At 53.2% G+C, this 27,459-nt stretch overlaps 1 protein-coding gene across 1 annotated transcript; it reads right to left on the reverse strand.

The window, feature by feature from the left end:
• Positions 1-6,018: 6,018 nt before the first annotated feature.
• On the reverse strand, positions 6,019-27,389 carry PTPA (protein phosphatase 2 phosphatase activator). Its single transcript, XM_027877728.1, has 10 exons — positions 27,268-27,389; positions 25,576-25,676; positions 24,314-24,400; positions 19,225-19,350; positions 18,379-18,496; positions 16,819-16,918; positions 15,832-15,956; positions 15,231-15,331; positions 10,691-10,798; positions 6,019-6,309 (listed from the first exon to the last, which is right to left on the reverse strand). Exons 1-10 carry the CDS (start codon positions 27,290-27,292, stop codon positions 6,235-6,237), a joined length of 966 nt encoding a protein of 321 aa, XP_027733529.1. The 5' UTR covers positions 27,293-27,389; the 3' UTR covers positions 6,019-6,234.
• Between the last annotated feature and the right edge of the window lie 70 nt (positions 27,390-27,459).

The raw sequence follows: 27,459 nt of genomic DNA on the forward strand, positions 1-27,459 counted from the left end.
GCATGTTTGGGACAGGCAGGATGAGGGGTGCAACCACAGGCTGGCAGCTCCCCTAGAGCCAGAGAACATGGAAGTGCTGCAGGATGAAGGAAACCTGGTCCCTCTGCCCCCAGTTTCAAATTTACCTGGGTTTTGGTACCTCAGGTTGCAGCAAACAGGACCACACGCCCAGGCTGGGCTGAGGGGACATACAAGAACCTGCTGGGAGGCCAAACCCTGCCCCAGCTCCCTGGATTTCACGTTACTGATGTATTTATGTCACCTCATGCCCAAATTTCCTGCGTTTAGACAGCAGGATGGTGCTTTTATTCTTGGTGTCCAGGAGGGAAAGGGAGGCAGCGTCCTCAGGTAAGGTCACAGTGAGGGCTCTGTGGAGAGCAGGCAAATGAACCCACTCTCCCAAATCCATCCCAACCAGCGGGCAGCTCTCTCACATACATGCAATCTACGTTTGACTCTCTCCCCAGGGGCTCATCTCCCATCTTCCCCCCTTTAATTATAAAAATTAGTAGGTTTGAGGTATATTTGAGAGGTTTTCTTTTCCTGTGTCGACAAAGTGCAACACTTGATGACTCTAACCCCAAATTCTCTGTGACACAGATACCCTGGCAATTATAAAATACTTCCAAGCTCGCTCCATAAACCCCTTTGCTGTTGCTATTAGTATGCATTAACATTTTATTGGTGTTACAGGATGAAACATCCAGTCTTGCAGCTCCAGTGGGCTTGGGGATTTCCAGCATCCTGCAATATGTATCCGTGCAGAGGAAATTAAAATGTGGATGGATCAGCAAGATACAGTCAAATCCTCTACAGTAATTTGGAGAAGACTAAACTCTGGTGCTAGTGGAGCATATTCCAAGCTATCTAATAGAGAGCTGATGATCTCTGTAACAGCCTTTTTGTAAGTTTTATTCTTGCCTACAAGGGAATTTTTTTCAAAGGGGATATGTAATACCTAAACTAATATTTTTAAAGGTATATGCTCCAAACATGGAAAAGTAAGGCAGAGCAGTCACTTCAGGTGATCAGCAAGTATCCAGGAAAAGAATATGCTCTGTTATCTTACAATCTAGCTGGAATTTCTCTCTAAACACGGCAGCAGTCAATTTTCTATAGTTTGTACCCATTATAGGACACATAGACTCAGGAATATGTCATGCTTTGCTCTTGTAGCAACTGTAAAAGAGTTTTCCTTTAGCAGCACCAGCACTCCAAACCCAAAGCACCAGGTCTACCTGATGGCTAAAGAAACACAGTGCTGGGTAATGTCATCAGCTCTGCACACCTCGAGTGGTCACAGCCACACAACTACACACCAGGCTGGGCTCCAACATCACAGGCATCACCATCTCAAAAAATTCCACCACACATAAAACTGGGAGGAATTCATGTCCAAATGGATAATTTCAGTACCTCGACCTGTGCAGTGCAGGCTGCTTGGGTTTCTCTCTCCCAGGTGTCTTAAAAATAGAAGAACCCATAAAGAACTGCTCCTCTGCTTTCTCTACTTCCTCCCTTTACAGGGTCAGCAAATCCCTGAGCACATCCTTAATCTGTTTTATAAAAGGAAGCAGAATGTGCTCAGGAGGACTCACACACACACCTCGGTGCCCGCTGGCAGCCCCTCTCCTGCAGGACTCCAGCCCTGGAATATTTTGTTTCTGTGGGTGTGCACACACTGAGCATCAAGGAGCCCAAATTCTGATGTGGGATTTCGATGTTATTTATTATCCGTGTTACAGTTGCAACCGGGAACACGGGGAGTGACTCGTTCCAATTTTAGCGACAACTGTATTTACACCCCGCGTTGAGCCGGCCGATGGAGACATTCCCAAGCCCAGGCTTTTTATAGCAAGCAGAAGCACCCACTCCACCCCCTGGAAGGCCTTTTCTAACCTCTAAAACCTGCTCAGAGCCCGGTGCCCTCCAGAACAAGTGCATCTCCAAGCTGAGGATGCCCGTCACCGTTCAGCCCTCGCTGAATCCGAAGGGAAGGCCCTTTTTCTGTCTGGCTCATCCTAGTTTGAAGTTTGGCACAATTTTACAAGACCTGTCTGTCCCCAGGACGCTCAAGGAGTTTCTCCACTGTCAGTGGGAAGAGGGCTCATCCACTGAAGGGGAAGCAAGGCTAAAGATCTCTCCTCTTGGCTATTAGAGCATGAAACGACCTCCAAAAGCTCTGTTAAACTCCACAGCTGAGCCAGGAGAGTCCTTGGAGTAGCGACGAGATCCCTGCGAGCTTCTCAAATGTACAAGGTTCCCACTGGCAGGGAGAGTCCAGGTTACATTAGCAATGATTGTCAACCACCCATTCCACCTTCTCCCACCCATTTCTGCCTCCTTCCCTCTCTCAGGAAGGAAGTCAATGCAGTTGCAGGGGCAGGGTGAAGACTCCAGGGCTCTTGTGTGGTTCAGCTCCAGGTCCTTGGTGTCCAAAGTGCAACTTCATCCTGGAAAGTGCCAGCTCGGACTTTGCTGGTCCTGCACTGGGGGCTGCCTTGTTTATTCACCAGCAGGAATTGTTTATTCCCAGCATTGAGTGATGGGACAAGTTACTGCAGCAACAATGGCATCAAACAGTTTTTATCCTGTTACTCCCAACCCAGCACGAGGCTCCTTCTCTGCCCTCTTACTTCATTCATTAGTGGCTGCCATGAGAGATCACTCATAAAGGAAGGTTGTGAAGAGACAGGGGAAGGCTGACGGCGATTTTCAAACCTGCCCCGTGCAAAGACACCACCTGTCAAACAGAAACACAAAATGCCCTACGTGTGGCAACCCCAGCTCTGAAAACTGAACTTAAAAAAACTGGCTTGGCCAGTGGGCTGAGGGGGAAGGTGGCCAGAAACCCACGCTACGTCTGCTTCCCCCTCACTGCGCGTCATGTTCACCCAGGGACGCGCTCAAGACGAGTTCAAGTGCCTTCAAAGAACACATTTGTGATCCAAGATGACATTTGTGCTCCCCATCCATCCCTCCACGCCGCTGCCGCTTTTAGCAACACGCACTGGCACAGTTGGCCCGTGTTGATGGAGAAGATGTAACCCAGAGACAAGGAAACGGGCGTTTGCTCAGCACAGCTACGCTACCTCCAACCACTCGTGAGGTGGTCCAGGTTTAATTTAATCCAGGTATAATATAAATCCAACAAAGCTGCTGAACTAAACTGATGCTGGAAGTCCTGAGTCAGCTCCTACAGCAGGACAGGAAAAACATCTGAAGAAAAAGGTTCCAGTTCTCACCCTGCCTCAGAAACAAGGCTCAAACATCCTTTGGTTATGAGAGTCTCTGATCTTCAAGAAGTATTTGCTGGCCTGGGATCAGGCTTCACACATCACCTACCCGCCAAATCCCAGCCGGGAGGGGGGTGGGCATAGCAAAAAAGTTAATAAATAAAAACATACAACCCAACAGAAAGACACCTAGGAAGGACACAAAGACTGGATGCACTTGATCATGCAGTTAAACAACAAGTCAATTTTGGTGCAAGCAAAAGATCAACCACAGCAAATGCCACTTCCTTGGGCCGAGGGCTCCAGCCTTCGGCTTCACTGGCTCTGCCCCCAGCGTGGGAGCAAACCCCAGTCTGAGAGAGACCAACACAGTCACTGGTGCAAAACACAGAGACTTTAATTCAAACTACAGTGCGGGAGGAGGTGGGAAGTGCTGCTTTGGACACGGAGCAGCCCTGGGTGGTGCCACACGTGTGGATGTGCCAGGAGAGGAGCGGAACCCCAAGAGGCCGTGGCGGGCGTGGGAGTCAGAGGGAGGCAAGCAGGTGGCTGCCACGTGACAGGGGCACGTCCCAAGCGGGTTGATAAGACTCAAATAAGAATTTGCTGCTTGAAGTCTCAAAATATCCAGCAGGAACAATGTGCAGACTCAGGCAAGAAACAAACACAGCTCTGCATGAGCCTCCTCCCACCTCCTCTGTGGCTCCCAAGCCCAGGGACACCATCCCCAGGGAGCAGTGGCTGCAGCTGCAGGAGAAGGAAGCATCTCTCCACCCATTTTTGGTGCTGTACTCCACATTCTGGGTGTCCCTCCCACGCACGGATGTCAACATTTCCACCCACCCTTTTGCATGGAAGCCCCATTTCCGTAAGATGACCAGGAGAGATGCATTCCCAACCCTTGGGCAGATTTGGGAAGCCAGAGGCTTTTGTTCAGCCACTGCTGGCCAGATGCTGCACAGCCACACAGCCATTTAAAGCACGTGGACACTTGCCCAAAGCCACACAGCAATGTGAGGGGACATGGGTGGAGACACGGAGGGTCTCCATGCCAGGCACGGGCTGCTCTGCTGGAGATGGACTCATCGAGCCCCAGCAAGCACAGAGGTCTCCACTTTCACTCCAGGAGTGGATCCATTTGGAAAGCCAAGACAAAACACATCCCATTTAGGAGTAAACAAGACTTAAACCCCAGTCTTCCATTTTCATTTAAAATACAAGTTTATAAGTTGTTTCAGGCAGGTCAACAGCCCTTTGTCCCCCACCCCCTGCCCAGGGCCAAGCCAGGAGCAGTCAGGGCAGCAGCAGTGCCAGCAAGCTCTACTTCAGCTCTGTGGACACTTCACTGCCTCCTAATTTACACTCTTTTCTTGCTCTCCTTCCCCTGAGCGCCTGTGAGAACCTTTACAAGAGGGACTAAGTAGGTTCTGGTAAAAATCACGAAAAAATAAAAATAAAATTAAAAAAAAAAAAATCACAAGCAGGTTTCTCTCCCCCTCCCCAGCAGTAAAGCAGTGCAGCAGCAGAAGCTGAGCAGCCTGGAACTGAGCAGCCCCACTGTCCCCTCCATGATCTGCAGGAGTGCCAGAGGAAGGATCCCTGCTGCTCCTGATCCTCAGCAAACACCAGACCACAGCCCAGTCACCCCACACCCAGCCCAGAAACCCCAAGAAGCATCCCCTCTCCAGCTGCAAAGCTGTGGACCACCTTAGTCAAGGCCTGTGGATACAACAGTTCACCTCAAACACAGCAGCAGCCATTTCTGCCCTTCAGGGATGCTGCTGGTGTGATCCAGACCACCTGCCTTCACGATGCTGCTGGCACTGGAAGTGGCACCGGAAGTCTGGTCCCTCTGCCCGAGGTCCAGCACAGCAACACCAGCAGGGAATGACAAAGGGAAAGAGCTTTCTCCAGGTATAACCTGCTGCCCTGGGCTATTTATGCTTTTTGTTTCCAGCACAGGGACATAAATGCATGTAAAGCCACATGCTGCCCCCTCATGCTGCCTGTGCTCCAGGGATGTCTCCCTGGAAGAGCTAGGATCATGCTGCTCCATGGGGAAATCCCTTTGCCCTGGGGCTGTCCCTACAATTTAGGACCAAGCAGGAGCAACCACGGTCAACTTGTGCCACTGAGGCCAGCCCAGCCCTGGGGCAGCAAAGCACAGGGAGTGCAGAGGGCAGGTTGGACCCAGCCATGGGTGTGTGTGAATGTGTCAGGGTTTGTGCCCGTTAAGAGGGAGCCTGAGCAGTGTCTTTGCATAGCTGTTCCCACAGAGCCAGGTCCATCCAGGGACCTTGTCTCCAGCTCCAGAGCCACAGCCCAGAAGGTTCCCAGCTTCACCCAAGAGAAGAGGCGCTAGTGGGAAAGAAAGGGAATCTTGCAGAAGAGACAGAGGGAGGGGGAAAAGGGAGAGATGGCACCCTGGGCTTCCAACAACCCGCAGACATTCCCTACAACTCCCTTTACCTGTTCCAGACCTCCTGAGCAGGGAGAGCTGGCTGCCTACAGACACACACAGGCTCACACCTCGCCCCGCACGGTGGTTTCCCAAAGCAAACAGCAACAGGAAACTCCAATGAAATTCAAAAGGGAAATCGCAGTTACCACTGCCCAACACACACACACACACACACACACACACACACACACACGTGCCTTCCTCCCCTCCACACCCCTTCCTCCCAGGAAGGGAAGCAGAGGGCCTTTGCTGCAAGGCAGCCCCTAGCCAAGCCCATTCCCGAGCCCGGAGCTGCGCACAGCAGTCGAGGACAGGCACAGCCCCGGCCTGGCCGTGGGTGACACGTCCCTGCAGGGAGGACGTGCAGGAGGAGCCGTTCCAGGTCCCATCTCCCGTGCAAGGCCGGCAAGTGCTTTGGATGTGTGGTTGCCGATGAGGATGTGCAGGAATGGCTGGGCAGGGTGACGAGGAGGGGTGAGGGGAGGAGGAAGAGCGCCGCGCTGTGCCTCTGCTGCTCCGGCTCCTCCCGCCGCTTCCTTAGGATGTCACAGGCTGGATGGGGAGCAGGCTGCCGAACTTAAAGTGCTGGATCACAGGAAACTTCTCCAGGCACTGCAGGAGGGGAGATAAAGAGAGGTGAATTCAGGAGACACTTCCACCTTACACAGGCAGCCAGAGCTACATCCTGCCCGCAGGGTCAGGAGGCAGCGAGCTCAGGGCAGCTAAGCCGAAGGCAGAGGGATCAGTTCCATGTCTCCCCCCACATTTCTATCAGGCTCCTCAGGCCAGTAACACTTCATAACCTCATCCCCTTCCCTTCAGCCAGAGCCTTTTGCTTACTGACATTCAGGCCTGGAGCATGAGCAGAAGCAGCACGTCTGTGTCAGCAGCTTTCTCTCTCACCACTCTCCTTGCTCGAGCTGATCTCTTTGAAGAGCTTCACCCTACGAACACTGAGAGCTGCAGAACCCCCCAGGGAAGAGACTTTCCCTCCCCAGGCCAGTGCCCACACTCCAGGTTTGAGGCACCATCCTGCAGCCACAAGGCGCTGCCCAAACCGCATTCCAGACTCTCAGGTCTTTGATGGACAAGCACCAGTGATTTTGCTGCCATAGCTTAAGACACAATCCTATTCTCAACAACCCCTCACTCCTGAAATTCCCACCCACCACGGAAGAGTCATGGCCACATTAGCCCCTGCCTACAATCAGCAGCCTCCCAGGTAGATCTTGGGATCTACCCAAAAGCACAACTCTTTCCTCCAGGCTTTTCTGAAGAACAATTCCTTCCTACCAAAGGGAGATAAGAGCCATGGTGTAGCTACAACTCTCATTTCCACAGGAAGGAGCTTTGTGCTCTCCATGGGGCCAAGCTGGACTCGCTGCAGCGGGGGAGAGCCCACCTCTTGGGCTGGGGAGGAAGAGTGTGCTGCAGACAGCTCTTCCCCCAGGGCAGGACTCAGGCACAGGCACCCTGCCCTCGAGCTGTCAGCACGGGCAAGCAGGAGGATTTGTGCTCAGAAGGCCCAGCCCACAGTAATCCCTTCAGAGCCAGAGGTCAGACAACTGGTTCCAAGCACAAGCACACCGGATCCAAAACAAGTTTGGAGGTGGTGAAAGTACAGCACGGCTGTATCCACTCCTGGGGGATAATAGCCAGGCAGAAAACCACAAACCTCCATGGCAAGGCACCAAGGAGAAATAAGTCCTTTGACCATCAGGGCACGTCACCTTCAAAGCTTCCTAATGCTCAGAGCTGCTGCCATCTCTCCACACAACCACTTAGACAAATCCTCAGAGGAAGCAGCACTGGATAACAGTGACGTGAGAGGAAGAGCAGAGAGAAATGAACACTGGAGATGCTGACAGCTAGAAATGTCAGCCCAATTAGCTCCAAGGAGTCCCATGGAAGACCAGACTGGTTTGGGCTCCAGATGGAGAGACTTTACCACCAGTGGGAAGAAGGGGTATCCATTCCACTTAACACATCACCAGCCCAAGAAGAGATGAGCAAAGAAAATTCTGTTGTATCCAGCAGAACTAATACAAATTTACTGGATTATTAGAGGGACCAAGAGACAGGACCCTCCTTGCATCACCTGTGGGTGAAACTGATGTACCCAACTCAGTGGAGGGGACAAGCTTATTTCTCCTTGCCATCATCTTGATCATGCTGAAAGTCTGCTTGGGACTCAACTGTGGAGTAGATTCATGCACCAAGTCCAACCTTTAAAGATGGAACTGGGACTAGATTAGTTACAATGGAAAGTATTTCCCGACTGACTGCAGAGAAAGAAAGGTCAGGAGACTCAAAAGCAGGCTCAGGGGAAAAATATCAAGGCTGCTGCTTTAACCACACTCTATTCTGCCGACTTCTTCACTCGCCTTTGATGGAGAGAATAAGAAAAGCCCTTGGACTTCCAAGAGAACACATCTTCACCCATTATATTATAAATAGACACATTTGGGATTTCATAAACACACAGAGCTGAAGACACGTTGTCTTCAGTCTACTGCCCATGCACCCTGGAGTGCCTGGATCCAGAGCAGAGCTCCCGGCCACACAGACACACCTGAGCTTTCTGTGGGCTGGTTAAAGTCATCCCATAGAGGAGACACAGGAGAGACAAAGCTTTTTAAATGCACCAGGCCTGGAGCTGCCCCACTCCCACCTAGTGAGAGGAGGTTGTGAGTGAGCATTTGATTTCTCCTGCTCTGCTCCCAGCCAGTGACCCCTTGGCTGTGCTGCTGCCTCCCCTCAAGCCCAGTCACGGTCAGCACCGTCCCAGCCAGCCCAGATGTGTTACAGAGCTGGAGCCTCCACCTGAGTGTCTGATTTCAACTGATCTCATTACAACGGGGCATCAGAGGGGCAGGGAGAAGGGAGGGGAAAATAAATAAAAGGACATCTTGCTCTCACCTTTGCCAGTCAGACAAAGCAACACCACAACCCCAAACCTTCCCTCTCTTTGCCATCACACACTCCAGGCTCTGCCTTAAAGTATTATATCTATATAAAAAGAACCAGTGAGGACCCTTCAGCAGGAGTCTCCCTTCTCCTCTGCCCATCCAGGTGAACACAGGCACCATGCAGTGCCAGGAGAAGACACTGCTGCACAAGAATCATGTGTTCTTAGGACTAGTCAAATATTCCTTGAGGAAAAAAAAAAATTTAAACCTCTCTGGTTAACTCAATGTTTTTTACACCTTAGCCTAAATTTTTGTCATTACCCTTCCTGGCAGTTGTTGCATTCTCCCCTTGACACAGCTACACCTCTAGATATTTCTAGAAACCCCCCATTACTGCATCCAGCACTTTCATGCAGGGTCATCTGCTACTCAAAACAGATCAAGGCCTCCAGAAAAGGCCATGCCTTGGGTGCACTTAGAAGAGCCAAACTATCTCCCAGGCTTCAGAGGATCCCTGAGCTGTGCTGTCCCCAGCCAGGGCACAGGTAGATCTGCCAGCACAGGGTGGCCCCAAGACGTCAGCAGACATGAACATCGCACCGTGGGCACACCCCTGCCAAGTTCCTCCAGTCAGGTACAGGTGGCAGCCACCATATGGCACAGGGAATGTGGGGCACCAGGCAGGAGCACCTGAACATCCTGGGGCGTGTGGGATGCCAAGGGAGTACCCAGAGAGCTGGGTGAAAGAATTGATCCCAAGGAAAGGGAGGACCAGCTGAGGCAGCAGCAGACCCCACTGACACTCCAGGATTTAGGGACTCATGTTTCACTTTACCAGCACTCACTCTTCCCTTTAGACCTCCCAGCTCTCACACCAGAGCCTCCAGCTCAAGAGTTTCCCAGCAGGCAGTGTCTCCAGCCCTTGTGAGGGAGCTGTGAACAGGGGCAGCCTCAGAGGGGCAGCCCAGGGGCACCTCCCCCTCTGCAGAGCAGCCTGGGGCACCCCTCCAAGGAGCAGCCAGCCAAGGGGGTCGACCCCCAGCCCTGCTTCTCCTCTTTGGAGGCTGGGAGGAAAGCTGAGCTGGGGGCGGAAGGAGCCAGCGGGCCTGGGAGTGACACCTCCCAGATTAGAGAGGTATGTGGCCTGGAACCTAAACACAGGATGTGCAGAGCAGAGGAAGGGCTGGGGGAGGGAGCGGCAGTTCGGCACAGTTTAACCCCTTTGTGCGCTGGGCCTGAGCAGAGCTGTCCCTGAGCCTCAGGCCCGTGTCCCAGCAACAGGAGCAGAGATGTGTCACCAGCACACACCGCCAGGGGTGGGATTAACTCCTTCAGGCACCACTGGGTGCACCAGGGAGTTGCACCATCCCTGCTCCTCCAGCACCCTTGGCACAGCCAGAGTGTCCTGCAGAGCCAGCACTGTCCCATCCTGCCCAGCAAGAGATGTTCCCTCCCGAGGCCCAGATGTGGCGGTTCCTGTCCTGCTTCCTCGAGCTCAGGGTTGGCTCGAGCAGGAAGGGGAGATAAGGGAGAGCCAAAACTGCCCAGTTCCCCAGGTCAGGGGTTCACCAGGAAAGCCTGGGGCAGTGCCAGCAGTGCTGGTGGGCTGAGGGCTGCCAAACCAGGGAGGTGGCTGTGGCCATGGACAGGACACGTAGCAAGGGGAGATCAGTAGGAAGCATTCAGCCTGCTCTGGGGCCCTTAAAACATGGGATGATAAACTAAGTCTCCTCCAGCTGGTAAAATAGTGGGGGGACCAGACAGATAAGGAGGTCAAGACATCAGCCTAATTTGGAGACCTGAAACCTGCATTATGGGAAGACAAGAAATGGCAAGAGTCATGTCTGCAAGAAGTGGCCATTTTGGGATTGGTTTTGGGGCAAACACTAGGCAGGCAGGAGCTTCCTTCTAGCCAGCTGCACCTGAACTGTCCAAGGGCTCCCAAGCCACAGTCAGGGGCAGCCACACAAGGGGCAGCCAACGGCTGTGACAGGGTCCCTACACCAAGGAGCAGCACAAGAGCCGACCTGCAGTGCTGTGGAGGGGAGGAGGCCCAGCAGCCTCCCCCTGCTCCCAGTGCTCACCTCTGCCTTGTACATGCGGATGAGGCCCTGGTTGACCTTGGACCAGGAGGGCACGGCGCTGATGTTCCAGAGCTGGTTGGAGTGCTCGGCAAAGGGGCCCGTCTTCATCTGAAAGAGACCCGAGCGCAGGGCTGAGGGAGCCGGGCCAGCCAGGAAGCTCGTGCACCAGCAGTGACTCACACTCACACTCTCTCCAAGCAAACATTCCCACCGAGCCCTGTGACCCACGCACCAGCCACCTCACTGCCACTTCCCTCCCTCCCTCCCTCCCTCCACGCTCCCTCCCGCTGCGGCCACATCACATGAAGCCGTGGCAATCCAGCTCCCCTCCTTCCCTGATAAAATTAAGCCTTTTCCTGCCACGCTTTCCTAATCAGACGTCCCCCTGCACACCTCCCTTTTAATGACCGCATTAAAAAAGCCCCACGTAAGTCCCGTTCTCCCCTCCAGTAGAGCCTGGCTCAACGCTGTTCCTATTCTACCCAGAAACCTCCCAGTGCAGCTCTGCTGGGCTTTCCAAGAAAATGACTCATTCCCCATTCAGATCAACAACAAGCAGCAGCGACGACCGCGCTGCCTTCCCTGAATACAGAGGGCAGTGCAGGTTGGCAGCAGCTCTGTGTCCACAGCCCACTCCACACCTGTCTCCAGCCGAGGAGGGCTCTGGGGGAGGCAGGAGCAGAGGGGACACACTCCAGTCCTGCTTTCCAAACCAGCTCCAGAGCTGTGAGCTGCTGCCTTGCAGCAAATGCTTTACATATTTTTATTTTTTTTTTTTTTTTATACTCTAGTGTTTCTCCTCCCAGAGTGAACAGTTTGAAGGAAAGAGGGCAGGGAGGGAAGCTGCAATCAGGGACAGTTGCATGTAGATTCCCTGGGTAGTTGTCTCCCCTTCTTCTCCATGAACAAAAACAGACCCTCAGGGAGAAAAAGAAATACAACACAGCCACTCTGACTGAGAGAAGTTCCCATGACATCAGAAACCACAAGGCCGAAGCTCACGCTAAAAAGGAGCGTGGGGAGAGAGGAATCTCTTGGACTCTTGTTCACGACTTGGGGTTTGAACAACTAACCCCTTCCCTCCACGCACGCACAGGCCTGGAGAGAGGGTGGGAAAAGAGCCTCCAAAACAACCTCTCTGTAAAAGCAAGCAGAGCCAATCAATCCGCTCTGGGAAATTTCTGCAATGCCTGTGTGGCACCAGCCTGAGGCAGAGAAAGAAAGAGAGGGAAAGGGTGTGGGGGGGACCCAAAATAACTCCCACTTCTTGTGACGTGTTTCACACCCGCTGACCTTGGGGCTGGAGCAGCAGGGGAAGGGGGTCTGTAGCTGTGCCCAGTGCCAGGAGGGCACGGATGCATCCCCGCTTCCCCTCGGTGGTTCCCAGGAGCCAGGGGATGATGGATGAGCCACTTGGCCATTCCTGCTCCCCTGCACCACACGCTTTCCTCGTGGGTACGGGATGAAACATGCAAGCACACAAAGCACGGCGCTCACCGACAGCGCCGGTGCATTATCCAGCGCCGAGATTCGGCACTGGCGGGCACCCAAAGCCAGGGAGATCCGCGCCAGGAGGCTCCTCAAAGAAATCCCTCCCCACACAGGAGCTTTGGCTGCATGAATTTTGATGCTGAACCTTCTCTTGGCATCACCACCCTTCACAGGGGCACAGTTTGCACCAGCCACCACCACCAGGCTTTGCTTCTCTCCCTTCCCAAGCTGGAGTGAGCGTGACAGAGTGTGGAGGAGGCGGGCAGGGCTGGCCGGCTCCATGCTCATGCCTGGCATGGCCACCACTGTGGCCCTCCTCACCCAGGGCACCTGGAGAGGGATGGCTTTGCTATGGCTTCACACCGGGGAGGGAAAAATAAGAGGGTTGAAAGAGGGAACAAAAAAAAATCCATCTCCTTCCAGCCACAAAGGGCGAAGAGGGAGAGCTGGGGGGGAGAGTGAGAGGCAGCGAGAGCGCTGCAGTCCCGCAGTGACCCCAGGGGAACAGAGTGAGTCAGAGCAGCCATATTGAGCAGGAAATTACTCACAGACGCGGCGTTCCTGCCTCTCGGTTCCCAAGAGAATCGGCCTTTTGTAAATGGTTCCTCTGTCAGTGCAGGGGGGAGGGGGACGGCTGAGGCCGTGCTTTCCTGTCAGCTCCTTCCCTTCCAGCAGAAACCCGAGCCCTCCCTTCCCAAACCTCCAAATTTAGAAGCCAGATTGAAGCTGAAATTCCTGCTGCCTGCCCCGAGCTCTCGGAGGAGCATCTGGGGCGAGTGCACTGAACGCCCACAACAGCTGGGGGGCACCCAGCACTGCTCATCTGCACACACACACAGGCAGCTCTGCATTGCTGCCCTCCACAGCCCCTGGGCAGGGATGCTCCCAAACGCTCCCCACCCTCACACCTGCGGGTACCACGCACACCCCACGGCACACTTTGACAGGCAAAGAGAGGCAGCAGCAGGGGAACAGCTTGAGTCCCAGCCAGCTCTGCAAACCTCACCCTGTTCCAGAAGCACGTGTTCAGGTCCAAACCCACCCCACAGATTTCCCAACAGCAGGCCAGCTCATGCAAGGCTCGCTGCCGTGCCTGAGCGCAGCTGTGGGGAGGATGCCGTGGTGGGATCAGCCCGGACATCATCTTGCTGCTGCTTTAAGAGCCTGAGGTTTAAATACACACGTGGCAAACACCACAACAGGGGCTGAGAACAATATCTGCTCAAGAGAATATTCTCTCAGCTGACAGAAAACAACCTACTTCAGTTGTAGCCTGCTGAAACAAAACCTGCTCTCATGTCAGCAAGACACACCAGACCCACTACGGGTACTGCTGTGGTGTTTGCTATGTGCTTAACACCTTTAAAGGAGAGCTGTTTCCAGCTGACAAGCTCCGAAGAAAATAACATCATTCGTTTATTAAAGTCTTTAATCCCTTCTATCTTTTTTCCCTGCTATTATGTTTTGTTGTTGATTTCGGAGAGAAAGCGTTGGGAGGGTGCTGAGGCTGCCTCACCCCCTCTAGTGGCAGTTACAGCTTTCCTGGGCGCTTGGGAGGGGAAAAAACCCCAACTTTTAAAAGCCAAATCTTTATAAAAAGGAACCAGTGCCGGCATGGAGATGGACTGAATATACCATGGATTTGGTAATGCAGGTTATTGCTGTCCCTTAAGGCTCACGGCAGGAGGCCCGAGAGGAGGGCTCCTTGCCACCAGGTGGCACTGAGGAACTCGGCAGAAACACTGAATTCCATGCTTCCCGACAAATGTGCGGAAAAAGGGACTCAAATCACTTATTTTAAAAGCCTGCTAAAAAGCTGACTCTCTGCAGGCAGAAGCAGCGTGACCTGAAGCAGCACGATGGTGCTGGGTATTTTAAACTTCACCTGTCATCTGGGCGCTGCAGAATTTTCTACACACGTGTCAAAAGATGTGTTTTTTCTGTTTCTAACAGGTCAGTGCACTGTCTGGATATTAGAGGCCCAAACTAAAATAAATCTTGGACCATCTTGGCTTCTGCTTTCCTGTCCTCGTCTTGATCTCTTCCACCAGCACCTCTTTACTACCCGTGGCATGATTTATCTTGGCATTAAGGGTTAAACCCAGTGAGGTGCTGAGTACCAACAATCCCTACCAGATTCAGCAGGACTTGACACAGCACCTCCTGGGGTTTGGGCCAAAGGCTCCTATGAAGATTTCCTACATGAAAGGGTAAGTTCATAGTCTGTAACCTTCCTTCTCATCTAATCACTAAATTAGAGAGGCGAGGAGGGGGGAAAGCGAACAGAACAAAGGGGAAGTACCACACTCTGTCCTTCAAAATTAATCCCATCAACTCCCTCCTGCCAGAGACAAGAAATCCCTCACCACAAGAGAGCGGGTAGTTCTTGCTCTCCCTCTCCAGACTGTGAGGGAGCCGGGAGAAACACGGCTGGATCCTCCACGGATGCTGAGGGCAGAAAGCCCTGAGCTCCCTCACTGAGACACTGCCCGTGGCTGGCAACAAGCTGAGGATCCCCAGTTCTGAGAGCTCAGCTGGGTGAGTCTCAGCACCCTCTCTGCTCTAGGTCCGTTGCAAATAAGGTGCATTTAATGGGCTTTTGGTAGAACCTGGAGGAGAAGGAGCAGCACAGAAGTTTGGGAGCGTGCCCTAAGCAAGGGGTGGCCCAGGGCTGCCAAGCAGCACCCAAGGGCTGGAGGGAAGGGAGGCTGTCTTGGCAAGCCCAGGCGATTTGCAGCTCCTACTTCATCTTCCTAGAGTATCTGCAGGAACCAGTCCTCTCCATCCAAGTTCCCACTGACTGATCCAAGGTTATTTGTTTGCTGTTGTTACAGCTCCCTTCAAATACAATCCAGCTTAATAACACTTTCCTCCCAACATCCCTGTCTCAATTCGTTCAAGGAGAGCACCTCAGCCATGCAACAACAGTTCACCTGCACAGTTCCACGACAGCAAGCAAAGCAGAAAAGGAGGAACAGAAAACCACAGCCAGAGCCAAGTATCTGATGTCAAGAGAACGTCCCTTTGGGACAAACCTTCCACTCCTCACCTCTGTAATGAAGAGGATGCACTCCAGGAACATGAAGTCCTTATGGTTTTCGTTTACCACCTTCTCATCAACGAAGTGCCGAGGCTCCAGACTTGGATGGTCTAAAAAGAGTAAGACACAACAGGAAGCAACCTGTTAGGCAACCCCCTTCTGAGACCAACTTCAGCCAGGTACTGTCCTGCCCCTCTTCCAGAAACACGATCCTCCCATCAGAGCTTTTCAAAAATCAGCACAGAGCTGCTCCCTTCTATCTCATCTCCCACTCCAGTGCCTCTGCAGGGAGAAAACTCCCCAGGGCAGAAGATGCATTTTCTAGCACCAAACCCAAGACTTTCCTTTTAAAAAGCTTATAGTCATTGCAATAAAGACAAATGTACTGTACAAGGAACACTTCCATCTCCCAACCTAAGCAACCTGCTTTATTTGAAAAGCTGAGGGGGAAAAAACCCCAAAACAATCCAAGCCCAAAACTCTTCTGCTGTATTATGCACAAATTTGACAGATTTGAATTTAGAAGTCAGCCCTAAGTCCCATCTTCTCTGCAGCCTAGACAGATGGGGCAGAGGGCAGGCTGGGACACGAGAAGATTTTTTATTAGTACCTATCAGCTGGGAACTGCCCCATATGAAAGGCAGGAACTGGAAGTCATCCAAGCCCCACACGCCCTGGCTGCCAGCAGGTTCCATCCTGTAGGTCTTCTGAAGTTTTCGCATCACTTCCAGGTACCTGAGACCAAAGAGAGAAGAAGGGTTAACACAAGGCATTCTTCTGCCTTTGACTTCCATGAGAACAAGAACAACCAGTCTGGAAAAAGACACAACTTTATCCTTTGTAAGCAGGACCTCCACATACAGCACAGTACATACAATATATATTCAGCTCCTTTGCCATAGGAAGCAGCCTGAAGGTACCCGACACCAAATCCACAGAGAAATCCAGTGGCAGGGGTTTATTTCATCTGCAGTATCTTATGTTGATGCAGATCTTTCCCCATCCCCACTGTTACCAGAAAACATTGACAGTTCACTCTCCTTCAACAACTTCCAAAAGAGCTCAGGAAGTTTGCCACCTTACAGCAATTGCTACTTCCACTTCTCAGGTGGAAAATTAAAGTGCTATTGAAGGAAATTGTTTCCATGCCACCAAACAGTGATATGGCTGGGATTGGATCTCTGGACTCCAAACACCCAATCCACCAGTTTCATCACTACCAACTCTACCTCCTGGGCTGGAAACACATCTAGAGGAGCAGTGGAGGCCTGCTATTTGCATGGATTTTTTATTTTTGATGCCTGAAGAAATGTTACATACTCTGATCAGATACTCCTGCCTATCACAAAACACAGAGCTTCACCCACAGAGCTCAGTAACTTGTGCTCAACTAAAGTAACTTTCCAGAAGGACACTCAGCCTGTACCAGACAAGGGGCCATCACCTCTTTTGGAGAGAGTCATAATGGGTCGGGGTACACTCCATTAAAAAGTACATCTGCTCATAATTTTATCTAAAATTGGCTTCAGCTTTCCCACTCTGCCCTTTCTCCCCAAACAGCCCAATATTTCCAGCCCTTTTCCTTCCATTGCCTCACCTGTTAAACACTTTGAAGACGATGGCCATCTGGTCATCCACTCTGAGCACACCAATTTTGCAGAGGCAGCAGAGAAAGGCTGCAAATGCAGCTTCGTGCCCTGGAGTGAAAAGACACGAAGAGACACGACACTGGTGACTCTGGCCCCCAGGATAACCTTTCTGTGGGCACCACCACAGCTCTTCAGAAATCACAGCAGTCACAGTCCCCTCTCAACCCCGTTGTCACTGTGAATAGCATGAGCTGACAATATTTCATCCTCGTGCAGCACCCACCCAAGTTATACCTTCTAGACACTCATGAGTTGATTATTCACTTAGAGAAGAGATTCTTAAGGAAAAACAGCTCCAACACTGGGCATGCTGGGAGCAAGGCAGGGACTTTCCCAGGAGCTTGGCACAGCAGGGGAAGTGGAGCACCACAGAGTCATCTGCTCAGGGGATACAAGAGAACCTCACATCTGCAAGTAAACAGATTTCCTCCCACTTCAAAAATATCTCTGTGTCGGAAGGATGCAGATCCCACGACACTGCCAGGAACAGTCTGTCCCAGAAGGTACTGGGATCTCAGGCTAGGCCCCTGCAGCTTGGTCCTCCAGCTAACAGCAAGGAAAAGCAACAGCCAGAAAATCCAGAAATGTCTTTTAGTGGAAGAATTCACAGAAGAAGGGAGAGTATAAAATCAGCAGCTCCACATTATGGACAGGTGCTCCCAGTATAGGAACAAAATGCACCTACAGCCTGGTCACTGTGAGCAAGGCCATGGGCCTCTGGCTTGGGACACACGGGAGGGGAGGAGAGGCTGAATTTCCTTCCCTGAGCTGACCAAACCCCATCCAGCGAGTCCCTTTCCAAGGACAACATCTCCCCCTGGTGCCAGTGAGCCGCAGCCAGCACTGCACAGCCTTCAGTTCTTCAGCCTTTTTACCCGCCGCCTCCTCTTCCTCTCCCTGCCCAAGTTTCCTTGCACCCACAGCATCCTACTCTCTGCCTTTTGGTGAGGACACAGCTGTGCTCCAGAGAGAGGAGCAGAGCGTGTAGACAATTCTGTATTTAGGCTGAAGCCAGTGTGGTTACTTCAACCTGCAATTCACCACCTCTTTAGGTGCAAAATGTTTCTACCTTCAGATTTCAAAGCCCCTCCGTAAGCAGAGATGTCACTTCTAGGGAGCACCAGAGCTCAGGACACCTCCCACTGAACATGAACTCGGCTCTCACTCTACTTCCAATTCAAGCCATTATATTTTATCCCTTTAAACTGCCTATTGCAGGACTCCTGCAGGCAGTGAGGCAGTTCCTACAGCTATTCCCAGAACAGCTTGGTTCCCATTTCCTCTGATGAGATGTGAAAGGGTGTCACAGCTCTAGCATAGCTCCCAGCCCCAGCTCTCAGTCACAGCCCACACAGGACAGAGGGGTGAGGGGGGCCCAGAAGGAAGGTGTTTACTTCAAGCTAGAACTAAAAAAAAAGTGGTAAGAACATTTAAATTAATGCAGCACCAGGCTCCAAAGGGTCCCTTCCCAACTAGCCCAGCCTTGGGCAGGGTGCCAGCCCAGGTACCTGTGCCATAGTCAATGCGGGTGGAGTTCCCCACGGATTCCTTCAGGTACACAGCCACTTCTGGGGCAGCGTCAGCCAAATGCTTGGGAATCACTGTTGCCACCAACTTTTCTGCTTCCTGAAAGACACAACACTTCCCTGAGTGAGTGCAGATTTGCCACAGTCCCCAAGGACAAGTCACCCTGTGCTCAGGCCCTGCTGCAGTGTGGGAGCTGCCATGGTGCTCTCCTGCAGTGCCCAGAGCCAGCACGGCACAGGAGCAAACCCTCCTGTTGAAAAAGTCATCTCCAGAGATGGAACAAGTCAGGCAAAGCTTGGCCTGAAACCTACCCAGGCCACATGCAACCTGCAGGACAGAAAAGCTTCACCATCAACTCCACTGACCCAATTTCCCAGTGAGCCATCTCCAGGACAAAAGCAGCTGCAAGGGCTCTGCTGCTGGAAATGGGACTGTGCCACCTCCAGCACCCAGTGCAGGGCAAGTGCTCTGAGCTGGAGGAAGCTGAGCAGTTTCCCCAACACTCCTCTGATTTTGTGGCACAGTGGGCAGTTAAAAAGAAACAGAATTCCTTGGGCTTGGAGAGCCCTCCAGGCTCATCCAGAACTTGGGAGACCCAGCCAAGAGCATTTACATGGCCCATATGCTCTCACAAGAGGGACAGACAAGCACCAGGCCAGGGGTAAGTGATGCACATCAAGAGGTGGATCCTTCACAGCTTATCTGAGCAACTCCTCCACAGGCTGCTTGGCTGCCACACAGTGATGGAGCCATTCTGCCATCCCTGCTGGACACACTGCCCTTCCGAGGGAGCTGCAGGTACCACCACACAGGAAAGACACGCTCACCTGGTCTAGTTTGGCGTACCAGGTCCTGAAGGCTTTGTTCCCAAAGCGAGAAGGCTGATCCACCGGCGGGGTTTCATCAATCCATCTGTCGAGGGTGTTCAGCAGAGCCACCAGCTTTTCAATGGGCTGCAGAGAGCAAGAGGATGAGTGGTCACAGTGGCATAAACCAGAGCAGTCCCTCAGCTCCGACATCTCTTCCCAGGATTGGAGTCATCAAAGCCCATATCATTCTTTCCAGGGTTGGCAAGTGGAAACGGGACGTGTCAACCCTTCTCAGAATGCAGGGGGGCTGGGAAATCCACCCTTCCCCTCAGGAGATCAGTCCAGTACAAAGTCCAGTCTGAAGCAGACTCTCCAATCACCCCCACAATCTTTCATGAGCTGTAACAAAACCTCTGGGAGAAGAGCTACAGCAAGCTCCTGGCTGTGGGGCACCCTGGGCTGAGAAGGAGGGGAGTGCTGCACAGTTCAGGGGCCTCCAAAAAAAAAACTCAGGCTCTGCACCTTGAGGGCCCTGTGTTCTCCACAGGATACAGCACTGTGTATCCTCACCAATGGCTGATGATGTGATTTAAAGGCCCTTCTCAAGGCTCTAATCATTGTCCTGAAGTGTCTCTTAGGAGCCAGGATTAGCAGCAATGCTGTTAAACCACCACACGCTTGTACATCAAGTCAACATTCCCAGCATGATTCCTGCTGCTTCAAACTCCTACCAGCCAGGCCATCATGGCAGCTCCAGCCCAGGGATACCCACTGGAATGTGGCAAAACACAACCTATCCAGGGGAAGAGGCAGCCTGGTTTGCCCACCAGTGCTCCCATCGGAGCAGGCAGGAGAAGAAGCTCTTGGTTCCCAGAGAAACGCCTCAAAACAAACACAAAGCTGATGGGAAGACAACAGCAACAGCAAGACAAAAGCCACCATTCTTACACCTAGTTCTGTAAGTAAGGAACCTGTGTAGGATGTATGAGAGTGGCCATGAAGGAAAAAGAGAGGTGAAGCAGGTGACACAGCACCTGTGCTGTCAGACCAAGGCTGGCCAGTGCACACCCTCTCCCTGCCAGGGGAACGGCTACACCCCACACACACCAAGAGCCAACGCCACAGGCAGCATTTTTAGCAGCTCCAGACACTTTTAGGATGCTCTGCTGACAACTGGTCAAGCCTGCCAGAGGCTCTGGGATTCTCCTTGCCTGACTCCGAGCAGCTGGAGAGCCGTCAGCCGCCACAGCAGCTGGCCAGGCCCCGGGCAATGTAGGCTCCTCTGTCTCGAGAGGGGATTCCTCCTTCAAGGGGACAAAGAGGACAGGCGGCAGCGCGGCTGGTTTGACTTTGCTGGAGGCATCGACCGTGTGAAGCCGGCTGGTCTCCTGGGCTGTGGTTCAATTCCTCGCGCTGCTGCTGCCGGGAGGACGAGGAAACAGCAGAGCCCAGCAAGTTTCCAGCCCTTGAAGTGCCACTGGAAGGGGGTGGGCAGAGGTGGGCACGGCAGAGCGGCGCTGCCGCTGAGCCAGCTGAGGATCGCTCCCGGGAGGGAGGGTCTCATGGCACACACAGAGCCTCCCCCAGACACTGACTGACTCCAGAGGTGCCACCGCAAGGACATGGTGGGATCAGCCAGTGGGAAGCGGGATCAGGCAGGAAAGGGATCCACCTACCTCACAGGACCTCGGCACTTGGCTGCTGAGCCAGACTAGAGGCTGGGACAAGGCCTGAGCACACCAGGAACACAAAAAAGCCAAGGGACAAGAGAGCCAAAACCTCTGGGTGGCCCTGGAGCCACTAACAGGCCAGTGCCCCAGATATGTGTGGACTGAAGCAGCACAGGCCCCTCCACTCCAGCTCCCTGCTCCCAAAATGCTGCAGGAACTCAGCACATCCCCACTGCACCAGGCCAGGTTGGGCCTCAGCCCCTACTCCTTCCTGGCTATTGCATTCCCCTCCAATTAAGCAACAGCATCCCCAGCACTGGGCTGCATTAAATAATTAAATCGTGCTGGTGATTTATCCGCCGGCACCAGCAGCTCATTACGAGCAGCCACCGTATTTCAAACCCTCTCCACGAGCACTCAGTGCTGCCTGGATAAATGGCTGGCACGGACCAGCTCCTTCCCTGGGGAGCTGAGAGTCCAACCTCCCCTTCCCCACTCGCTGGCTTTAAAGGGATTAAAAGCCCAGCCCCACTGAACACGGGAGAGCAGGACCCAGCTGCCAGATCAGCCACACCAATAAATAATTAAAGAGATGCAGCTCATTTTGGGCTCAAGGCCCTTTGAAAGGGGGTTACTAAAAGAAGCAGCTTCCCATTGTCCAGCAGAGGAAACCTGTACATCCAGGGCTGACCCCTGTGGGGGAGGAAAGGAGCCTGTGGGAACACCACCATCAGCACCACTGCAGCCCTGTTTTGCCTGGCTGGGCTTTTAAGCTCTATTTTTGCTTTACCTTTCCAGTGATCAAAGCAAGGGCAGCCTCCCCCCTGCTCTCCTTGCTCTTCTCATTGTGCTGATTTTGCATCTCCTTGACCCTGAGTCTGCCACTGGTCCCAAAGGCAAACCACAGAGCTTCCTTCGGAGCACAGACCTGTCAGCAGCTCTCAAGAGCAGGAGCCAGGCAAACAGAGGTGCTGAGGAAGCATCACGGCAGCCAAAGCTGCCCGTAGGGGCCAAGTCCGCCCCTCTGGGCTCCTCGGGCCCTGTCAGAGGGGGGATCTGCATCCCCCACTTCCCTCCTGGAAGCAGAGCAAGCCACAGGGCCAGCCAGTTCACAGCCAGTGTCCCCCAGTAAACTGGGCTGCTGGAAGGGAAGGGCTGCTCCTCACACAGCCAAAATTAACCTCCTCCTCCTCGCTGCACTTCTCCTCTGATCCAAGTCACTGCTCCAGGCCGCAGCTCCGGAAGGATCCCTGCATGGAAAGCACTCCCTCCAGGAGGGGAGGGCAGGTCACAGCCTATCACTCACACAACCTTGTGCCAGACACGGCGTCTATACCAGAGTCCTAAACAACAGCTCTGCTATCAGTGCCTGTCAGATGCCTCCAGCAAACCCCAGACAGCTCCACGGAACGTTTCAGTGGGAGCACAGCAAGCTCAGCACGTCTCCAAGGGGGCTCAGTCCCCACAGGATCCAGCTCCTGCTCCAGGAGACAGGTTGGTATCGACATACGCTCTCTGGAAACCATTAAGCTTCTCCTTAAAAGCAGAGCAGAACATATTTCTCTTTTTTTATTCCATGGTAAGGCAACACCAGTAAGTCAGAGCGAGGATACACGTTCTGCAGAAAGGATTCCAGGAGGTCATTTGCCAAAGGAAGGTGTCCCTGGCATTTGATCAGGGAGGAAGATGGGATGGCACAAAAGCACATCAGCAGCGAGTACAGCAAAAGAGAAGAAAGCTGAGCAGAGATGCAAGCAGAGGCCACGAGGGGCTGAGCCTTTAAAAGCACAGATAAGCAGTTTGATCTACAAAGGAGCCCGTGTGAACAAGCAACCTCATCAACAAGGCAACCCTGGGGATGCTCCACCTGGGCCTCAAGTCACAGGTTCCTGCTCTCCTCGGTGTGTGGGGTATGAGATTTGTTCCCTGCCTCTTCCCAAGCGTTGTGCCTCTTGGTTGTCACTTGGACTGGGACCATGGATGGAAAACACTCCCTCCAAGAGGGCTCTGCTGCAGACACAGCCTTGGTACAGCTTTTCCTGACAGCTCAAAGGCTTGTAGGAAGAGGGTTGGGTTTTTTTCCCCCACTCTTTGTTTTGCTCATTTTTAATGCTTTGTTTCCCTAGAACAGCTCTGTGAATGGTTGGGAACAAGCGAGATCCTGACAAAGACAAAACTCAAAGGTGAAATGCAAACAGCAGAAAGCAAGAGCAGCATTTGACAGCAGTTTCTACTGAACTGAAGGAACAAAAGGTGGGCACAAAGCCTGTTAGGAAGGGGCTCATTATCCCCATTCCCCTCCATGAACTACAAGGGAGTTTCTCATTCACATGCTGGCTCCTGTGTGCCTGCTTCAGACACAAACAACTGGGTTAAAGACCATCACCAGCTGCCTTCCCACACCAGAATGAAGCCATAAACACACAGGGCCCAGTCTGCTGCCCATGATCTCTTTACATCATTCTCAGCTTTCTTGCACCGCCACGATCAGTAAAAACGCACCCAGAAACCTCCTCGCTGCAATGCAGAACAAGGGAGGGCAGATCCAACACCCAGCATGTGTTGTGTGGATTGGCAGCACCCAGAGAGCCCTCAGGGCAGCAGTGACACCAGTGAGGGTGCCTGCCCTTTCCCTCTGGCTCCAAATCATCTCTCCGTGCCCCGAGAAGGTGAACAGACATCAAAACTGGCCATGGCAACAGGCAGGGCCAGGTGACAGCCACAGTCATGGAAGGGGAAAAACAGGCCCCTTCTGCTTCACACCTTGGAAGGGGCAATCCTGCCCCTCAGGTTAAACCTCTCAGCCCAGCCCAGCTCCCTGTGAGCTCCACAGCCCCCATCAGCACAACCCTGGGCAAGGTGCAGCCAGTGATGTGCCCTGAGGTCACAACTGTCAGAGCCAAAGCTTGCACAGCTCAGCCCCAGCCTGGGACAAGGACACTGGTGCTGCTGACACAGTCTGAGTAATGAGGGAGCCCAGGGACAAAGAGAGAAGTGATCTGCCCAAGGTCCTACAGAAAAGCCAGTGGGAGACAAGGAATGGTAGAGACATCTCAGCCTTTTGCCTGCAACCAGGAAAGAATATCACATCTTCGAAGCATTGCTGATTGAAGCCAGACTGTGAAAACAGGGTCAAAAGGTGTCCCTTCTGCACCCTCCTTTTCCCCACTGGCTTCTACCCACTTGCAACTCGCTCAGTGTCCCATCCAGTGAGCACACACTCAGAGCCTCTGCACTCTGGAGTGGGGATGGCAGCCTGACATTTGCATCCCCAAGCATAACCCAACCACATTCATTCTCCCTGGCTCCCAGATAAGCTGCCAATTCATTCCTCACATAGGAAATATTCGCTGTAGAGCCAATTTTAAAAAAGAAAAAAAAAGAAAGAATAAAAAGGCAGGACAGGAGAAACAAGGGGATCCAAACTCTTCTCCTACCTCTGACACTTTGTATTCACAGGTCAGCTTCTTGCCCCTGACACCTTCGTTGAGGGTGAGGATGAAGCCCATGTAGTCTGCGTACGCCTGCAAACACACCAAGAGTGCAGGGCATTAGTGAGTGCCCACGGGCTGTCTGAGCACAAATCACAGCATGAGAGCATCTTAAACCCCAAAGAAACCTTTCCCAGCACACAGCACTGCCTCCTTGGAGACACACAGGGGTGCAGGGCTTGCTGTGAGGCCGCTACTCTTTTTGGCAGCCCCGGCGGCAGAAGGCAGACAGTGACTGCACTCTGAAAATTACAGAGAGGAGCATCCTAAAAATGCTCACGATGCCCCCAAAAATCATTCCCTCAGCTCCTATCAGGTTAAATTCAAGCTCCTGAGCTCTGCAGAGTCTCAGCTGTGCCAAGGCACCCTGCTCCTCCCAGACCTGTGCTGTTATCTCCCCGTTCCTCCTTGGACTCTTCCCCTGTGCTCACACACGATAGGGAACTGGGACACAGCCCAGGCTCCTTGCTTTAAATTTGCTGCTTTTGAAGCATCATCTCCAGTGCAGCTCCACAGCTCCAGAGCAGCCACTGTCACCTCCCCCTCCCTGCACCAAAATCCTGACCAAGGGCAAGTCCTTAAACCCAGGAGACTTAAATTAGAAGCTGCACTCAGAGGTTTGCTTGACACCTGGATGCAACCTCAGCATCTTTCCGGACATCTCAGGTCAGTCATCGAGCAAGAATTTGGTGGGACAAGTCTGGGCCAACACCCCGATCCCTCAAAGGCAGAGAGGGGAGAACCTGCTGTTCCACCAGCTCCACACATGCTGTAAACAAAAATTATCCTGGAAATTGAAGGCCTTGGCTCCAGAGCCTTTTCCAGTACAGCACAGTGGGAAGGCCCCAGGACCAACCCAGGCAGCAGGACCATATTCAAGGTGGGCTCAAACAGCAATGGGTAATTTCAGTTTGGGTATAAATTACAGGCCAGGTGGGATTAAACAGCCACCAGGTTCCCATTCAGCTTGTTGGGAGGGAGCAGGAATCATTTCTAAGCATCTCTGGTCTCCCTCAGCCTCTGGGCTTTCCCTGGCTCCCTCCTCCACAACTCACTGCCAAGTCATTTTCCTACAAACGGGCACAAACCCATTAATTTCCCATTCCTTGCCCAACCCTGCTTTACCTCCTGGCTGTTCCCAGACCAGACCTGGCTGACACTGAAAGCCCAGCAGCACTTCCCAGTTTTCCCTGTTCCCAGAGCCATACCTGGGAGCGCTTCCACTTGGCCATGTCGGAAACCACATTTATCTCCTTTTTGGGGATCATGAAGCATTGCTGGACGGGAGGAGCCGCCTCCTCAGAGGCACCTGGGAGATGCAAAAAACAGGTAAAACAGAGGCAGTGGAGAAGAAGAAATCCTGTATCTTCCTCTCTTTGAAATCAATGTTTAATTAAGCTCTCTCAGAGCCCAGGATTTAATATTTAACACAAATGCGAGTTGTTAACACATTAGAGGGGCTCTTTTCCTCAGCACCTGAACCCAGGATGAGCCTGCAGAGCCAGAAAAGCTCCAGGAGGTTAAAGGTAATTTGTATTCTGCTTCTGGTAAGTGCAACCATCAATAGCAAGAGGCTGTGCAGAGAGGTCTGTCAAGGAACCTGGGTGCTAATATCAATTTACAAATTCTGTCAGAGCCACTGTGTCCACCTTTTCAATCCCAGATTTTCTGCAAGCACTTGTCCAACACCAGCTGACCTGGCACGCTCAGCGACTGGCCTCCACATCTTGGTCATTTCAGGCACTGGCTCCCTAACAAATACCACCAGTTCCAACTCCTTAAAGTATTATCAACTGCATTCACACAGAAAACACCACCCTAAACATCAGCAGCCTTTTTCCACAGTGCTGCCTGGCAGGCAGATCAGATTAAAAGGAATCCAAAGTCCCAGGAACCATGCAGAGCCTGCTATAGATTTGTCATACAACCTTTGACAGTCATCTGACTTCTCTGCCTTTCACCTTCCCCCTGCACAGAACAAACCCAGCCTCATCTCCTGCCCTGGGGTGTCACAGCGTTTGGCTCATTCCTGCAGAAGTTACAGCAAAACTTCCAGGTCGGAGGATGAGAGGAACAACACGTGATGAATTTCAGTGGAAGGCACGTGTGTGTCTCTCTTCTGAAAATTCTGCACACAACTCACAGCGACATCAGGATGGATGCTCTGCTTTTAAAAGTGTTTATAACACAAAAACAACGAAAAACTCCCGAGCAGTGGCGTAAAAAGGCAAACACTGATGCGTCCATGGGCGCAGGTGACACATAAACCCCAGTGGGGTGGCCAGGGCAGTGTCCTGGGCCAGGGATCCAGGTGTTTGCCCTTCACAGAACTTTGTTTCATCTCTTTGCATTTGCTTCTCAGCCATCGCTCCTTCTGCCCCACAAGTCGTTTAGTGCCTTTTCGGAAGGAGACCAGGAATACTCAGGGAAGGGCCGCAGGCGTTACAGTGTTCTGGGGTAAATACACCAGAATCCGAACCTGCTGGTGCGATGGAGCACAGTCGGTCAGCCTGACGACGAGAAGCAGCTTGGACCGAGGAGACCCTTCCAGGGCTGTGCGGTGGTGCGGGGAGGGGGGAGTTAAACTCGGGGCATCCCACAGCAAACGCCCCCCGTTCCGCACGGGAATCAGTCACAAAACCGGGCTGGGGGTGACAGGGACCCCCGATCCGGCGGCTCCAGGGGCTCAGCCCTGACCACCCGCCTCGAGGGCCCCGTCCCTTCCCCGCCCTCAGCAAAACCCCCCGCGCTCCCCTCGCCCCGGGCCGAGCGCTGCCGCCGCCCCCAACCCGCAGCCCGGGCCGGGCGCCCCCGGGGCGCGATGCCCCGCGGCCGGCGCACCCCAGCCACCAGGACAGTCCCCTCCGGGGTCCCGAGCGCAGACCCCGGCGGCCCCTCACCTGCCCGCCGCTCGCTCTCTGCCATCTTCCCGCAGCCCGGCCCGGCCTCCCCTCACCTCCCGCCTCCGCGCAGGCCGAAGCCGCAGGCGGCCATCTTTGAGCAGGGCACGCCGCCCGGCCCCGCCGCTCCCGGCGCTGTCAACCCGCGGCGCGGCCCCTCCCGGCCGCCGTCGCGCCCGCGCCGCCATGTTT

The sequence above is a fragment of the Empidonax traillii genome, unplaced genomic scaffold (assembly GCF_003031625.1).
Source record: "Empidonax traillii isolate 1590-97213 ecotype Southwest subspecies unplaced genomic scaffold, ASM303162v1 scaffold34:size3740991, whole genome shotgun sequence".
Lineage (NCBI taxonomy): Eukaryota > Metazoa > Chordata > Aves > Passeriformes > Tyrannidae > Empidonax > Empidonax traillii.

Coding starts and splice junctions, on each gene's coding strand:
- PTPA (XM_027877728.1), bottom strand. CDS start 27,292: ATGGCAGAGAGCGAGCGGCGGGCAG. Junction 10,799..15,230: donor GCATCCTCTTCATTACAGAG/GTGAGGAGTGGA, acceptor GGTCTCTTTCAG/ATGAAGACGGGCCCCTTTGC. Junction 6,310..10,690: donor TCCGCATGTACAAGGCAGAG/GTGAGCACTGGG, acceptor CCCCTCCTGCAG/TGCCTGGAGAAGTTTCCTGT.